Source organism: Phalangium opilio, unplaced genomic scaffold, assembly GCF_054372755.1.
Source record: "Phalangium opilio isolate 3A_F unplaced genomic scaffold, DU_Popi_V2 ptg000025l_1, whole genome shotgun sequence".
NCBI lineage: Eukaryota > Metazoa > Arthropoda > Arachnida > Opiliones > Phalangiidae > Phalangium > Phalangium opilio.
This window is the reverse complement of record NW_028324156.1, coordinates 4,163,306-4,180,728: the sequence shown is the minus strand read 5'-3', so window position 1 is coordinate 4,180,728 and position 17,423 is coordinate 4,163,306. Positions and strand designations below refer to the sequence as shown.

The window sequence follows — 17,423 nt, the reverse complement described above, 5'->3', positions numbered from 1 at the left end:
CCAGGCATCTTCGCTTTACCCAGAATCTATGACCTACCTCAATCACTTCATGAAAAGCTCCAGTGAAAAACTTATCAGTGGAACATATCTTATGAACTTATGGTATACTAAACTATATAGGGAAGAATGCTGGGAACAAGTGCAACGATGCATTCAATTCCCACTAACTTTTGTCGATAGCATTTCCCGTCTTTTGATTGGTGGGCGGGGGCAGGGGGGCGAAGGGGACCCGTCTCTTTCGATTGCTCGAAATATTTATCGGCTCGTTTTCGCGGTTCGGTTCGATTCGTTTCGTTCCTCTTCGCTCGCTATCTCTGGCCATTGAACCTTTCATTTTCTTTACCAAATGAAAAGGTTAAGCCTTGTCTCAAATGAAAATGGTAACCCCCCATCCCTTCGTATCACTTCACTTCCCCTTAAATTCATTCCGAATATAAGGTCAAGGTCAATTGTTTTCGACTTATTCCAAATCTTCGTTCTGATAATTATTATTAATCCATTTTTTTTTGATATTTTCTTTTTTTAATTATTTTCGCGTCGCCTCATTAAGCTCCACCGACCCGCTTCGATTAATTAAAAAAAGAAGGCAATTAGGCTTAGGTATTAAATACTTCCGGGTGCTGGTTTTTAATTAATCGTTAATTAAGATTTGTTACAAATCCATAATTCATTTAAGATTAATATAAAAATAATTGAAATTTTTTTTATATATTTATATTTATATTAAAAAAATAAAACCAAACCAACCCCGAAGCTAAAGAGGATAAATTAAGCGAGAAAAATTGCCGCAAACCGTTACCTTAAACGAATTTTCGAAAATAAAAATATTTTCCACCTTAGGGAATTTTAAAAGCTAAACTTGGGACTTTCTTATCTATCTAAATTTCTCCTCGAGTTACGCTTATACTCATTTACCTAATTGCTAAATCAATTACTTTCCCGCCAAATTTCTCCCTAGTGCGGTAATCTCTTTTGTTTATGTAGATTTCATGACGTCACGTTTGTAATGTATTTCTACTTTAGAACTACACATTTCATTGTGAAGTTCAAAAACAAAATCCCTTTGTGCAATAGACCTTATAGCTGCAATTTACGATTTGAGTGATTTAAGGATGACCCCTTAAATTTAATTAAGAAACACTGAAAGACAGAACTATTTCTTATTTAATTAAGGGGTCATCCATAAAACAATCCAAACATAACTCGTAAACAGTGGCCTTCAGGGCAAAATGCAGAACATTTTCGCCTAAAGAAAATGCTCTTTCTGAAACACCCTGTAGATAGGAATATACTTCTTACAGTTGCTTTTTCTACAAAGATAATGACAGCAAATTCGCGCAAAGCACCCTGGGATATTTTGAACGACGCCAAGATAAAAACAAAACGTTCTCTTCACGTTTGTCTCCAATATCTCATAAATATTCATGAAACTATGGTAATTACTTAAGTATAGGAAAATTTGAGTCAATAGGAACCCGTCAAATAAACCTACTAGTCTAAAAATGGCCTATTTCTTATATAGAAGCTTAAAATTAGGAAGTTTAATGTATTTGAAAAAGACTTACTGGGGTCATGACTTTGTTGTTAATTTTCGATTGTTGTTTACACGCAGGTGACCACCATGAGCTGGGATCTCCTTCCGACCAGCAGATTAGCACAGCTGGTCTTTCGTCGCGAGACAAATTCGGCAGTAATCAACGTATATCGGGGGCACCACATCAACAAGAGAGGAGACTTCAAGCTTCATCGGATCAACCCAACGTCGAACCTCCTCCAGCGGCGCCTCCTCCTCCTTCAAAGGATTTCGCGGTGAGATAATCTGTCAAAAACAATTAACACTAATACTTAATTACGGCTAGCTAATTACTTTAAAAATAAGAATGTATAGAGAGCTTTGATTTAGTTGAGTGATGCGTGACGCCCACGGTTTTTGGCAGCCATATTGGTGGATTTCAGGTAGCCACCAGTATGGCCGTGTAAATTTAGACATTTAGACCCTATTCAAACGTCGGGGATTAAACATGGTCTGGTGTTTGATTGTTTGAAGTTACGCCTTGTTTTATTAAAGCAGATTAAGATTGATGAGTATGTGTACAATAAAGATGGACTGGTAACTTTGAAGCCTTATCTAACGTCTTTATGTCCACATAACTTCCGGGCGTTTCACCTTATCCCTTTATCATGCAGACGACACTGCAACCCACCATTTTGAATCTTAGCTCCTCCCCTAACCGAATCCGAAAGCTCTCTATTGCAAAGGCTTGGGTCAATATTTAAGAGAAAATTTCGTTTTCGAAAGATTATACATTATGATGCTACCCCTTTAAATTATTATACTTTGCATATCTGTGTAGCTCTGGTAGGAAACGACTACATTATGGTAGAATAATACCGTATTATTTCTCAGTTTAAAACGCTGAATGAGCTATGGGTTTTAAGATGCAGACCTTAGTCTAATAATCAGAAAATTTTACATTGTCCGAAGAAAGAGAGGACGTCCCGACACGGGTCTTTTCCTAAACGTGACCCGATGAATAGGGAATGATTACCGTTATTAATTCATTGACGTATATTTTCTATAGCAACAACGAGTTTCCGTTACTACCACTACAACTCCAGCAAGAAGTGTCGGTGCGGTTGGACTTCAACGGGCCGGTACAGTACCAGCGAGAAGCGCGAGTGTCGCGAGAACCGCGTCATTACCGCCAACAGCGGCTTCGCAAGTACCAGCACCAGGTGCGGGAACTCGAGATGGATCCCTAGTCGCTCCGGGTAACGCCGTCAGCAGAAGTCGGTCGGGCAGCGAAAGCAAGCCCCTTTCAAGTGCCTGGCAAACCGCCCTAGGAGCGGCCTCCACGCATTCCGCCATGAACCGCGCGGCAAAAAGACCCCCGAGAAAGGGGGTCAAAGCCCCGGAGAGGCCAGTTAGGGCCCTTTTCTGTTTGACACTCAAAAATCCTCTAAGAAAACTGTGCATAGACGTTGTTGAGTGGAAGTATCCTTTCTTAATCTCGCGCCATAAAAAAAAACTGCGAAAAAGCACGCGCGCGCGCGAGTCTGTAGCCCGCCAAAATTGACCTTCTACATATATTAAGCACGTGGTGTCATCCTGTTCGACTCGACAAGCTCGAGGATAGGAAGGACTTCGAGAGATATATTCGTGGACGGGTCGAGAGAAGCTTAAGATCGAGGGAATGGACACTTTTACCTACAAAATGTTTAAGATAATTGAATATCCCCTATGACATTTTTTATCGGGTTGTATCCGAGCCCTTGGAATTTAAACTATGTATATACAACCTCTAGCTCGTGAGTTTCTAGTGGTTAGCGGGAGCTTGGGTCATTTATTACTAGCGTTTTCCCGCCTTCCTCTAAACTACTTGGGGATGGGGGAGATGGTGGTGGAAGAAGTTTACGCTCGTTTGAATAAAAGCCCACTACATAATGCCCAGTATTAGTTTCGCGTTAAGCCTCGCTTACACAAGCACCCAAAGACAAAATTATAAACGTGTTAAGCATTATAGACTAACGTCATTCTTCACCTTGACCTGTTTTTCAAACTTAAACGTGATACATTGGCTGGAGCTCATAAATTACCATATATATTAGTTAAAACTTGGTTCCATAAAGAATATCTTTACGTAAATTAAGTTGACAAGTTATTATAGTCTTTAGTGGCTTAGATTTCTTTGGGGGGAGGGGAAGCCACTAAAATACTATAGAAAAATAGGTTGGTATCAGTTATATGGGAAGAATCAGAAAGGTCCCATTTTTTTCGATGTTAAGATACAGGGTGTTTCTGATAAGCCTACCATAATTTAAAGAGTATGTTCTTAGGATCAAACTGGATGTAGTGACAGATATTATACAAAAATGTCTTGACCAAGGCCAAAAAACAAACGATATGAGTGAGGTATATCAATTGACTGAAGTTCAGATATTGCAATTTTTCTTTAATTATTATTATTATTAATTTAATCCTTAATCACAATTTATTTCTATCAACTGATTTTACTGTTAATCGATTTATTCCCTCTAAATTTATTCAAAAAATTGCATATCTACGCTTTTTCAAAAACCCAAAGCAATAAAATAGTCACACGTGTTCAGTAATTAGCTTTAATTTACCATTAGCGCACTTCTATCCATTTAATACTTCTGCTAGATATGGGGTTCAATAACGTTCTTAGATTGAAGACCATAGAATGCTGATATGTCTTACTCCACATATGACTATTTCCTTCATGTGTTAGGGGTCAATAGCCCTTATCTCCGTAACTAAACTTTGTAGACCCCATACATGTTCTATGACATGCACTTTCCACTCATTTTGACCCTCATAACACACCTTTTAAACTATGCCAGACTTATCAGAAACACCCTGTATATCTTTTTCAAAAGAGATTAGTTTTCCTTAATTCAATATTTTTTCCACCGCGTCAGACCTTTCGAGTATTTAATTCTTTTATCAATTATGGCAAATTGCGTAGCTCTAGCCGTTTACACACCTTTTCCTGGTGGTGATTCTAATCAAGTTAACGCTACTTTGGTAAGCACTAATTAATAAATAAACCCCTCAACAACAAAGTATTATAAATAAACACGATAAATTAAATTGTTTCGCAGGAAAAAGTAGAATACGTGTTTTTAGTGATATTTACGGTTGAATGTTTCATGAAAATCATCGCGTACGGTTTCGCATTACATCCAGGTGCTTATTTGAGAAACTCTTGGAATCTTCTGGATTTTGTGATCGTAGTAATCGGGTAAGAAAAGTGCCGCGCGCATTAAAGCCACGTTCACACTTACACTCGAATCGGTTCATAACGGGTTCGCCCAATAGTGTTAAATAAAACCCTCTTCAATACCAGTTTGAAACATCCGTTGACACTTTTAAGACGCTTCTATTAGCTATATTATGCTTCTGTTATTGCTGTCTACTAAGGCAGGTGAAAATACCCCTTAATAGTAGTCTCATTCCAGGTTAAAATACCCTTAATAGTAGTTTCATTTCATGTGAAAATACCCTTAAGAGTAGTTTCATATCACCTCTTTCCTCCAAGGATAAACTAGCAACGAAACCCGTTTCAAGTTACTTTCTCAAGTAACTTCAAGAAACCGCGATTGTAATTAAGTTTATCGACGATCAAGTTTATTCACACTTAACTTTGGAAGCGTGAACGTGGCTTAAACGCACCGTTCTGATGTCGCGATGATACTTAATTAGCGGAATTGTGTTTGTAATTATAATAACAGGCTAATCAGTACTGCCCTCTCTACCTTGATGAAGGAGGGCTTCGACGTCAAGGCACTCAGGGCTTTCAGAGTTTTAAGGCCCCTAAGATTAGTCTCCGGTGTTCCGAGTAAGTCAATTAAGAACTTGTTTACAAATATTTATGGGATGGCTAAGATATATTCCAAAGATTCGCGCCAATATTTCGGCGCCAAAAAGAAATATCTACAGTTTGAGGACCACATCCCTTCCCTGATTATATCACCCCAATTAAAGAGCTGACTCGCGCTTAATTACACACGAAAGGGTTACAGTGTGAAACGGATAAGACGGACACTTATTTTAAGTACAATGTTGCTGAAATTAGATTCGTCATTCTCATTTATTTCTATCCTCAAAAATAGTGTCATGGAAATGATATAAAGATTATACGTGAGTTCAAACTTTTCGAAAATCGATTTGCCTGACATTTCCAGTATTTTTTCCCCCATATATTTATTTCCCTGACATTTTTAGATGCACGCTAGGCCACCTAATAGCTACAGAAGAGGGGGTTGTTTTTTTTTGGAGTAAAAACAATGGGAGTGGTTTTTCGGAGTAAATACTATGGGAGCGGTTTATTTGTAGATGGGGCAACACCTTCGGAGCAAACTTACTCGAGCCTCACAAATTACCTTGATTTCCCTGAATTTTATTAAAAAATATAGTTTTCCTTGAGTTTTCCCTGAATTTAACTGAAAATATAAAACTCCACGAATTTTCAGACAGGAATTTATTTCCCTAACATCTCCAGATTATCCAGGTTTTCAAGAACCCTTAAGTTTCAGTTATCAGTATAGCAACATGTTACCCCAAATAAGTGTTCCACACGACATACACTTTTCTGTAATATTTTCAGCGCCTGACCAGGTGATTTAGTATCAATGACGTATTAACTACGTCAAAACCCCTCCATGTCCACGTGGAACGGTGGAACATATCTTAATCATAAAGTTATTATGGGGAGAGGGGGAAAACAGCATACTATAAATTACAAAACGTATCTATATCCGCCGACAATGCACGCTGCGTCTTTCAGGTCTCCAGGTAGTAATGAATTCCATCCTGCGTGCCATGGTGCCTTTGCTTCACATTGCTCTCCTCGTCATTTTTGTCATAATAATATACGCCATCGTCGGCCTTGAGCTCTTTTCCGGGAAGCTCCATAACACGTGCTTCAATAACACGACCGGTAAGATATAGATCTCGGTTGTTACGGGTCATCTCGACCCCCCCCCCCGGTACACACGCAGTTAACGATAAATCTTCGTTTGCAATTACGCGCGCGCAGGAGAGATGGTGGACAAACCATCGCCGTGTGGCGAGAGCGGATTCAAGTGTCTGGAAGGTGAAATTTGTCGCCCTTACTGGGAAGGTCCCAACGACGGTATCACCAATTTTGATAATTTCGGACTTGCCATGCTAACCGTCTTCCAGTGCGTTACCAACGAAGGCTGGACTGATGTCCTTTACTACGTAAGATAAGATATACCATTGTACCAATCACCTAATCGGTTTGTTAATCAATTCGTATGGGTTCTATTAGATGAACGACGCCGTGGGGAACGAATGGCCTTGGATTTATTTTATTAGTTTAATTATCATTGGGTCTTTCTTCGTGCTTAATCTCGTACTCGGTGTACTTAGCGGGTGAGTACTAAATGCACTTGCAATGAGAGTCCAATGCACTTGCACCGAGAGCTCAATGCACTTGCACCGAGAGCTCACTGTACTTGCAATGAGAGCTTAATGTACTTGCAATGAGAACTCAATGTACTTGCAATGATAGCTCAATGAACTTGCAATGTGAGCTCAATATACTTGCAATGAGAGATCAATGTACTTGCAATGAGAGCTCAGTGTACTTGCAATGAGAATTCAATGTAGTTGCAATGAGAGATCAATGTACTTGCAATGAGAGCTCAGTGTACTTGCAATGAGAGCTCAGTGTACTTGCAATGAGAACCCAATGAACTCGCTATGAGAACTCAATGTACTTGCAATGAGAACACAATGTACTTATAATGAGAACTCAATGTACTTGCAATGAGAACTCAATGTACTTGTAACGAGAACTCAATGTACTTGCAATGAGAGCTCAATGTACTTGTAATGAGAATACAATGTACTTGCAATGAGAATTCAATGTACTTGCAATGAGAATTCAATGTACTTGCAATGGGAACTCAATGAACTTACAATAACTTAATGTATTTGCAACGAGAACTTAATGTATTTGCAATAAGGGAGAACCTTTCTTTTCTCAATATTTAGAGAATTCTCTAAAGAGAGAGAAAAAGCCAAAGCTCGCGGTGATTTCCATAAACTCCGTGAAAAACAGCAAATAGAGGAAGATTTGCGAGGATATCTTGACTGGATTACGCAAGCTGGTCGGTATATACAATCATTTCGAGAGCGAATTATCTTTGTCCTTGACCCTGATATTCGATTTATTTTTAAATCCCTCGATATTGGCAACAGAGGATATCGACCCGGACGAAAAAGAGGGTCAAGAAGCCAACAGAATGAGTAAGTTAAAAATCTTTCCTTTTCTTTTAATCCATTGGTTTCCTCTCTGCCTTGCAATTACTGTTTACAAATGAGCGTAGCCGGATTATTCAGTTGTATTTTGAAAAGAAGGTGGAGCGTAGCACGTGAAAATTTTATTTGTTAAAATAACTATCACGTGAAATACAGGGTGTTACAAAAAGGGAGGGTGGTAGGACCGAAGTACAGTGAGTTTATTCCATGGGAAATCAATTTTGAATCGAAAATGGACCGATTTTTCAATAAGAAGGCCACCGTTTACAAGTTACGATTTGAGTGTTTTATGGATGACCCTTTAAATTTAAATAAGAAATTGAAAAGCGATGCTAATTTAATTAAGGGGTCATCCTTAAAACAGTCCAATCATAGCTTAAGGAAAATAGCCACAGAATATTTTCGACTCAAAATTTATTTCCCATAGAATCATTCCACTGTCCTAAGAACCCTTTTTGGAACACCCTGTATATCAGGGTCAACAAAAAAAAATATATTTAATTTTCAAGTTTTCCTTGACCCGTGACTCGCAACCCTGATAAATACGCGTTGCATTCTGGGAAACGGAACAGAAGCTTTAGTCCTAAAAGCCTACCGGTAGATCAACAAACACCTTTTTAGTTACGTACACTGTAAACACCTTAGAGTAAAAAAAGATAAATAGAAAACAGAATAGGCTAACTGGCCTTAGGCATCAGAGGAGGGAGAGAGAGAGAGATAAGGAGAGAGAGAGAGAGAGCGAGAGATAAGGAGAGAGAGAGAGAGAGAGAGAGGGGAGAGGGAGGAGAGTGAGTAAAAACAAAGAGGACACGTAGTAATGGGTGTGGAATGCAGTGACACGCCTAGCTCCTTTGACACTAAAAGACTTTTATTCCTTTTTTCTCTGTACTGTGTCTTTGTCCTACGTCTTCTGATCATTCAACACAGATAACAAAAACGAGACGGAGTTAGGCGAAAAAATAGATGGAGAATCATCCAGTCAAGAAAATCTAAGGGCACCGTCGTGGCTCGAAGCCCAAAGGTATAACGAATCATTTTTAAAAACGAGTATTTGCATATATAATTTTATACTTTAAATGCATTATTAATTCCATAATGGCACAACCCTTCCTCATGGACTACAACTGAGCTACTTAAACTCTAATACTCTCAAAATTAAAGCCAAAATAATATCAATTTCAGAACCCCCCAAAAGAATCCTCAAATACCAATTTATCAATTTTAATTAAAGAAAGTTTTATAATGTTTTAGTTTATGGCTGTATTCAATCAAGTAGTGTTCTTTCAGGGTTTCAAGGATGCGTAAGAGCATAAGTTTATAAGATATGTTCCATACATAAGTATGACCCTACCTATACTTCGTAATGCTCGAGCTAGTTCTAGCAGAACGACAAGCGAGAATTTAAGTCCTACACTCGGTGGTTAGTTTTGCAGGACTTCCATCTAGGTCCTATTTAGTCTGTACTAAGCCTTTGACAGCGCCAAAACCAGGCGTCTTCGCTTTACTACGAATTTAGGACCTAGCTCTCTCACTTCATGACAAGCTCCAGTTTGTAACCAGCGACAAACTTATGAGAGGAACATATCTTATGAACTTATGTATGTTAAGAGGCCGCATTACTCGGAGTATTAGCAAAGGGTTGACTTTGTTCTGGATCGAGCGCGCTCTAGAGATCCAATTATCAATAACGTGGTTAAATTCGCGCGTATGGGTCTCTTTCTTTTCTCATTATTTTCTGGCGTTCTTTTTTCGTTTATCAATTTTCAGCTCGCGACAACTAATTAAACGCAAAAGGGGGGTTGGTCGGGTGGATGGGAGGAAACAGTCCGGAACTGTCCTAGCTATAGCTTTTCTCTGTTCCATTCTTACTCCGGGTTGCACCAGCAGGGCCGCAGCGTTGCATCTATCGTAATATCTTCATTAATCATTCTTCTTTCGTTTCGTTCTTTCTTTCGTTCTCGGGTTTGTTTAATCGGGTAGAAAATTATTCAATAAACATAACCGGAGGTTACGGCGAGCTTGTAGAAAAGTCGTCAAGTCTCAAGCGCTCTACTGGATAGTCATAGCCGTTGTCTTTTTTAATACGTTGACGTTAGCGTCCGAGCATTACAGGCAACCTCATTGGCTAGATCATTTCCAAGGCAAGTACTATAGACTTTAATCCATACAGGCAGAAGTAAGATGAGACTAGAAGTATCGAGGTAACCAAATTCTTCCCTTGGCGAAAGTGAATATTCTTGATAACCCACCAACGGTTGGCCCTCTGGTAGCGGTTTCTGAATTTCCCCTCCAAAACGTGAGACGCTGGCGGCGGTAGACGGCCGAACTAGATTGAAGCACCCGCGTCCGTGTTTTCCGCGGCTTTAGGTTGAGGGAAAGGGGGTAGGAAATCTTTTTGGAACTCGACCAATTTTTTTCTCTCTAGTGTAGGCGCGATGGAAGCGGCATAAAATCCTCAAATTTGTTCACTAGTGCCAGGATCTACTACCAATGCTAGAGTTCTTTACTTCTAGTCTCATCTTACTTCTGATACAGGGTATTCCAAAAAGGATGGGTAATTAAAGGACCGAAGTACATACAAATCAATTTTGAGTGTCGAAAATGTTACTTATAACTTCTATTTTACATTTTGGACTAAGATTGACCAAGTGTTTTACGGATGGCCCCTTAAAATTAATTAAGAAACTGATCCAAGACAATGATTTCTAATTTAATTAAGGGGTCTTCCGTAAAATACTGCTCCAATCATAACTTGTTAACGGTGTGCCTTAGGGCAAAATGTCACAGAAGTTACAACATTTTCGACTCAAATTGATTTCCCACAGAACCATCCCATTGTCACCATTATCAAGAAGCGATATCTAGTTTATTAGGGAGAAGGTATAAATTCGCCACATTTCCAGCAGCTTTATCTCGAGTCCAAACGTAGGTCCGGAGTTAATTCCCCGCCTCTAAATTACAACCAGCATCTCATTGGTTCTTGAAAACTCACGTCAGCGCGACGCGAATGACGAAAATTACGTATTTTCCGACTGAGGAGAGGCGAAATAGCCCGGCCTCCTTTTACGTCCCCCTTGTATTTTGAAAGGGGGACTGGGACTATGGCACGCGAATGCTTAGGCATCTTATACCTTCTCCCTAATAAACTAGATATCACTTCTTGCCCTTATTTGGAAGTTCAACCATCCTTTATTTGCCCTATTAATTGGGATGACTTTAATTGATGGTTTTGCAGAAGTGGCCAATATGTTTTTCGTGGTTCTTTTCACGATGGAGATGTTATTGAAAATGTACAGTTTGGGCTTCCAGGGTTATTTCGTATCGCTATTCAATCGCTTTGACTGTTTCGTCGTTATCAGCTCCATTATGGAGTCGGTTCTGACAAAATCGCACATCATGCCGCCTCTCGGCGTATCCGTCTTGCGTTGTGTCAGATTATTGAGAATATTCAAAGTGACAAAGTAAGAAATCTTATACATGCTGGGTGTTTCTGATACGTCTGCCAAAATTAAGGGGGATATTCTTTTGGGTGCCTGATTTTGAGTCGAAAATGTAACTTCTATTTTTCATTTTGCAGTCCGGGTCACTGTTTTCGAGTCCCCCACCCCCTGAATTAAATTAGAAATCAGATTCTTAATTAAATTTAAGGGGGTCATCCGTAAAATACCCTGCACAATCTTAACTTGAAAACAGTGGCCCGGACTTCAAAATGGAGATAGTAGTTACAATTTCGGCTCAAAATCTCCTCCCAAAGAACATCCCCCTTAATTTATGGCTCGGAGTATATCGAAAAGTTATATTTCATTGAGAACTTTAATGGGCGCTTTTTCCAACTAAAGATACTGGGCATCGCTACGAAACCTGGTTGCCTCTCTGATCAATTCAATGCGATCCATCGCGAGTTTGCTCCTACTGCTGTTCTTGTTTATCGTGATTTTCGCCTTGCTCGGAATGCAAGTCTTCGGGGGGAAGTTTAACTTTCACGATACCGCCGATAAACCTCGAAGCAATTTCGATTCATTTTGGCAATCCTTGCTAACCGTCTTTCAGGTAAATGTCTTACATCACGTCCCATTTTAATTATCTCTTTAACCATAAGTTTATAAGATATGTTCCATCCATAAGTATGACACTACCTATACTTCGTAATTGCTAGAGGCTTACAGCTCGAGCTAGTTCTAGTAGAACGACAAGGGAGCATTTAAGTATACTACACTCGGTTAATTTTGCAGGACTTCCATCTTCCTATTTAGTCTGTACTAAAACCAGGCGTCGCTTTACCTCGTATCTATGACCTACCTCATTCACTTCATGACAAGCTCCTTTTTGTAACCAGTGGCAAACTTACGGAGGAACATATCTTATGAACTTCAACTTAAACGCAATACACGTTATTATTTTTTTATAATTTTTCAGATTTTAACTGGTGAGGATTGGAACGTCGTTATGTACGACGGTATAGCCGCCTTTGGGGGGGTCAGCTCAATCGGGATTTTAGCCTGCATCTATTTTATCATTCTATTTATTTGTGGTAATTGTATCCTTTTTGTAACGCATATCAATTGATCACTTTGAAATAATGCCCCTCGAATATTTTTATACAAGCTCGAGCTTGCATTCGGTCGATAAAATAATTAAATACCCTTATGTGCGATACGGACGAAAATATTTTATACAAATGGGCCTTTTCGAAATAAGTCACGTGCAACAGTTCCCTTCAGTCCCGTGCTAGGATATTAAAGGTGGAATTCATAAACGTCGGACGCAACGCAATTTAGTACTGGCAAAGGCAGGGCGTCGTGCGCAAAAGGCGGAAAGTTGCGCACGACGCCCTGCCTTTGCCTGTACTAAATTGCGTTGCGTCCGACGTTTATGAATTCCACCTTAAATGTCTTGTCAAAGTTAAAATATAACGAGCGCAAAAGTGTCCTATTTTCAGCGCGTGATCTTACACGCTAAGCCTAGTTTTAAAATTAACACCGAGCGAAATGACCTCGATTGCGATAATTATAGGGTGTAATACGATTTCGTATGGAACCTTAATGAGGAAACTCAGATATCCTACTTAATGTTTTCTTGGCTATTGCCGTTGACAATCTGGCTGACGCGGAAAGCTTAACAGCCATCGAGAAGGTAGGTCAAAATCCGAGATACCCCTTCATTCCCATTCCTAGAAGACGACCTCATTAGCGATGAAAGATGACCCTTCCCCCCCCCCCCGCGCCATTATCAAACGTAAATGCCTAAAGTACACCCGCCTTTCATAACGGTGCAAAGTTAAACCGTGACGGGGATCGATTAAAGGGAAGATGAAATAGAGCAAAAACAATTTAAGCTCGAAAAATTTAATTCAAATAAATAGTTTGCAAGGTTTTAAAATCAATTAGAACCTTAACTAGTCTAACGGGGAAAAGACAGCAAAGGATGAGGAAGGTTGGATATAGGTGAGGTTTCGGGTTAGGCTTTGGTGATTTTTGGGGTTGGGCTTGGGTCAGGTTTAGGTTTGGGCTTGGATGAAGTTTAGGGTTAGGGTTGGGTGCAGTTTAGGGTTAGGGTTGGGTGCAGTTTAGGGTTAGGGTTGGGTGAAGTTTAGGGTTAGGGTTGGGTGCAGTTTAGGGTTAGAGTTGGGTGCAGTTTAGGGTTAGGGTTGGGTGCAGTTTAGGGTTAGGCTTGGGTGAAGTTTAGGGTTAGGCTTGGGTGAAGTTTAGGGTTAGGCTTGGGTCAGGTTCAGGGTTAGGCTTGGGTGAAGTTTAGGGTTAGGCTTGGGTCGGGTTTAGGGTTGGACTTGGGTTAGTTTTAGGGTTAGGCTTATCCTCTTCAGATGTACTCAAAATAAGCCAACGTTGATTTACTTTAAGCCTACTTTGGGGTTAAATTAAGCCACAATACGTATAATATTTTTCGCTTGATACACGTACTAACCAGCTGAGTTTATGAAACATACTTTGGTTTATTAAACCAGGTTCTGTCACCTCGTATGAAGAGAATATTAGATGACGCTTCAGTTTAAATTAAGCTTAAGTTATGATAGGGTTAGGCTTAGGTTACGTTACGTTCAATTATGGGACAGCTTGCCGCTTTTCTGGCCAAAAATTAAAATTCGATTAATGATTTCATCTCCTCTTTAATCGGAAGGAAAGTCCCCGCATCCCATAAGAAGGCGACGGAGTGATAATTTTCGGGTTAATTCTGTTCAGGAGGAAGAGGAAGAAGGTGGAGAAGGGGGTGAAGGAGGTGAAGGAGGCGTGGACGGCGGAGAAGCGGTGGAAAAGAAATCGGGTTCTGGCAGCCCTGAAAAGGAAGAGGGGGCCGAGGAAGAGGAAATGGACGTCGAGTCCACCGTTCCCAAGAGGAAAAAGCGCAAGAAACGGAAAAATAAAATCAACCTCAACTCCGAGGAAGGTGTTCTAGGGGAAGATGGAGAATACAAGGAAATTATTCAAATGAATCATACTCCCGTCATAAGGGCGTAAGTACATCAAATAATCAAATTTTATAAGTCATATACTTAGCGTTAATTAAAATCAGAAGTGGTATGATACTAGAAGTATTGAGCTAACCAAATTCTTCACTCGGCATTAGTGAAAAGACTTGATAAAACACAAACGGTTGGCCCTCTAGTGGCGGTTTCAGAATTTTTGCCTCCAAAACGTGAGACGCTCGTGGTGGTAGACGGCCGAACTAGATTCAAGGAGCCGCGTTCGTGTTCGGCCGCTTTAGGTTGAGGGGAACGGGGGTAGGAAATGTTTTTGGAACTCGACCCAATTTTTTTCTCAGTAGTGTAGGCGCGATGGAAGCGGCATAAAATCCTCAAATTTGTTCACTAGTGCCAGGATCTATTACCAATGCTAGAGCCCTTCACTTCTAGTCTCATACCACTTCTGTTAAAATATATAAATTGGAAGGAGGGGCTCTATACTGGGTGGTCTATGAGTCGGACTGAAGTAAATACTAACCCCGTTCTCCATTCCTACTTCTAAAATTAAATCTATCCCTGTTAAAATATATAAATAATTTACACTAAGAAATTTCCCATCTCCAAGTTAAAGCTTCAGTGCAGTGTTGTCAGACACTCTGTGAGTCAAGTTGGTTAAGTACAGAGTCAAACTGAACTGGCAACCTTTCTCTATAAAATCTTTTCTTGACTTACAAACGGTCTGGCAACACTGGGGAACGGGAAAAAATCTTTAGCAGAAACTATGTATACTTATAATATATTATTTTTTTTTTCCTTTTCAGTTCCAGAGATACGTTGGTAAGTTTAATTTAATTAATTTAAATTAAAAAGATTGTCAATAATTGAAATAATTAATTAATTAAGTATATTCTAATTAGTCTCAGGTACAAATAACGATAGAAGACACGGGTACGGCTCAAGAAACGACGGGAAATACCGGAGAAAATGGTACGAAATTGTTTTTTCAAATCTAGTGCGCGACGGGGTAAACATTTCTACAGGGGTTGTATTTAAAAAGCATTAGGAGGTTTCATCCTAAAGTGTGGCTTTTCCTAACAGCCTCAATATCTTTTAATTATTTTAATTTTAATTTTCAAGTTCAGTGCACGACGGGGTAAACATTTCTACAGGGGTTATATTTAAAATGCATTGGGATGTTTCATCCTAAATGGTGGCTTTCGCTAACAGCCTCAATATCTTTTAATTATTTTAATTTTCAAGTTTAGTGCGCGACGAGATAAACATTTCTACAGGGGCTGTATTAAAAAAGCATTAGGAGGTTTCATCCTAAATGGTGGCTTTTCTCAACAGCCTCAATATCTTTTAATTATTTTAATTTTCAAGTTTAGTGCGCGACGAGGTAAACATTTCTACAGGGGCTGTATTTAAAAAGCATTAGGAGGTTTCATCCTAAATGGTGGCTTTTCCTACCAGGCTCAATTTATATTATTATTATTTTAATTTTCCTCGAATCATAAAACAGAGGAAGATGAAGAGGAGGAAGAAGAAGAAGATGATGATGAAGAATGTGACGAAGAAGATGAAGACGAAGACGGAGAAAAGATGGAGGGAGACGAGGAAGAGCTAGAAGGTGAAGAGATGGAAGGAGAGGAAATGGAAGGCGAGGAGGAAGAGACGGCCACCGTTTCCACGGCTAGACCGAGAAGGTTATCCGAAATCAACATCCCGACTAAAGTTCATCCCATCCCGAAGTACAGTTCGTTCTTCATCTTCTCGCACACTAACCGGTTCCGAATTCTGTGCCACTATATTATCAATCACAACTACTTTGGGAATTTCATTCTATGCTGCATTCTTATCAGCTCAATCATGTTAGCCGCTGAAGACCCACTCAATGCCACATCAGACAGAAACAAAGTAAGAAGCGAAACAACTAACATTTCTAAAAAGAAAGATTTAAAATTTTGTACTCACTTCGTTTCGCAGATTCTCGGCTATTTTGATTATTTTTTTACGACCGTCTTCACCGTAGAGATCACACTAAAGGTAATTGTATTATCCATTGTCTAAAATTGGGATCCGAAGCAGGCGTCCATTACAACAATTTATATTTCCAGACAATCGTCTTTGGTCTATTCCTGCACAAAGGTTCATTCTGCCGAAGCTACTTCAACTTATTAGACGTTCTTGTCGTCTGCGTCTCGCTCATTTCTTTTGGCTTCGAGTAAGTAACGTGGTTAATTCCATTAATATTTCATTCGGTAAAAGAATATGGCGCCAAATTCCACGTGCCACCATCGGTAAGGCGGGAAATCACACACGCGATCGGTATGTGAATGTATATAAAAAAGCGGGAAATTACACGTGCCACGATGGGTAAGGCGGGAAAGTAGAAATCACACGCGCACTATTGTTGAATTGAAGAAACCGCGAATGTGTATATATAAAAGGCGGGAAATTCCATACCACCACGACCACGTGCTATTGTTGTATAAAAAAAACCGCGTGGAATTCTTTTCTTCGATCTTTTCTAATGAATTTTTTTCTCTTTCTCTTTCTCCGTTTTCTTTCCTGATTTCCATTGGCACGATAGTAACGGAGCCATTTCTGTTGTCAAAATTCTTCGTGTTTGTCGCGTTTTGAGACCGCTTCGTGCCATCAACCGTGCCAAAGGATTAAAAGTCAGTTCTTACTTCCTTTATTTTATTTCTTTTTAAAATCGTTGCTTTTCCGATTTATCTTTTAAACTATTCTCTTCCTTAAACATCCGAGGAAAACTCGGTCAATTCCTTCTTTTTTTTATATATCCGTTTTTTTTCCTATTGTTCCTATATCCTTGAACTTCTTCGTGTACAAGAGAAAAGATAATAAAGAGGTTCGTTTCATCCGAAAATAATTGGATCCCAACTGTATATATGAAGGAAACTAAAAAGAAAAGAAAAAACAAAGTAAAGATAAAGATTATTGCTGACAAACCAGTATATTATAAAGTTCTGTTCAAGAAACTTTTCTCTTTTGCACGAAAAAGTTTATAATCTTAGCTAACTAAGCCTTGGACGTAAAAAATTAGGCTTAAAAATACTTGATGAAATATTAGGCCTAATAGACCTTTTTCAAAAAGGGGGTCTGGTCTACTTTATAAAGGGTCCAGTATGTGGACGGCAAAGACGTTAGATATTGCTTCAAAGTTAC

General features: G+C 39.4%; 1 protein-coding gene and 1 long non-coding RNA gene across 2 annotated transcripts in view; one reads left to right on the top strand and one right to left on the bottom strand.

The window, feature by feature from the left end:
* LOC149691872 (uncharacterized) overlaps positions 1-17,423 on the bottom strand; it is a 69,554-nt gene that overhangs the window by 36,013 nt on the left and 16,118 nt on the right. The window contains exons 3-4 of the long non-coding RNA XR_016383516.1: positions 16,206-17,156; positions 1,566-1,819 (exon numbers count right to left, since the gene is read on the bottom strand). This is a non-coding gene — a long non-coding RNA (uncharacterized LOC149691872). The remainder of the gene's footprint in view (positions 1-1,565; positions 1,820-16,205; positions 17,157-17,423) is intronic.
* Positions 1,676-17,423, top strand: part of LOC149691871 (muscle calcium channel subunit alpha-1-like) — a 33,426-nt gene continuing 17,678 nt past the window's right edge. Inside the window, exons 1-23 of the mRNA XM_089869340.1 lie at positions 1,676-1,809; positions 2,583-2,995; positions 4,444-4,549; positions 4,627-4,766; positions 5,257-5,363; positions 6,312-6,464; positions 6,564-6,748; positions 6,819-6,922; positions 7,547-7,662; positions 7,754-7,801; positions 8,741-8,834; positions 9,794-9,954; positions 11,049-11,274; positions 11,653-11,863; positions 12,230-12,350; positions 12,870-12,946; positions 14,011-14,282; positions 15,053-15,068; positions 15,149-15,218; positions 15,754-16,148; positions 16,218-16,277; positions 16,349-16,455; positions 16,825-16,912. Of these exons, the coding sequence (XP_089725466.1) occupies positions 2,868-2,995; positions 4,444-4,549; positions 4,627-4,766; positions 5,257-5,363; positions 6,312-6,464; positions 6,564-6,748; positions 6,819-6,922; positions 7,547-7,662; positions 7,754-7,801; positions 8,741-8,834; positions 9,794-9,954; positions 11,049-11,274; positions 11,653-11,863; positions 12,230-12,350; positions 12,870-12,946; positions 14,011-14,282; positions 15,053-15,068; positions 15,149-15,218; positions 15,754-16,148; positions 16,218-16,277; positions 16,349-16,455; positions 16,825-16,912 (2,985 nt within the window). The 5' untranslated portion in view covers positions 1,676-1,809; positions 2,583-2,867. The remainder of the gene's footprint in view (positions 1,810-2,582; positions 2,996-4,443; positions 4,550-4,626; positions 4,767-5,256; positions 5,364-6,311; positions 6,465-6,563; positions 6,749-6,818; positions 6,923-7,546; positions 7,663-7,753; positions 7,802-8,740; positions 8,835-9,793; positions 9,955-11,048; positions 11,275-11,652; positions 11,864-12,229; positions 12,351-12,869; positions 12,947-14,010; positions 14,283-15,052; positions 15,069-15,148; positions 15,219-15,753; positions 16,149-16,217; positions 16,278-16,348; positions 16,456-16,824; positions 16,913-17,423) is intronic.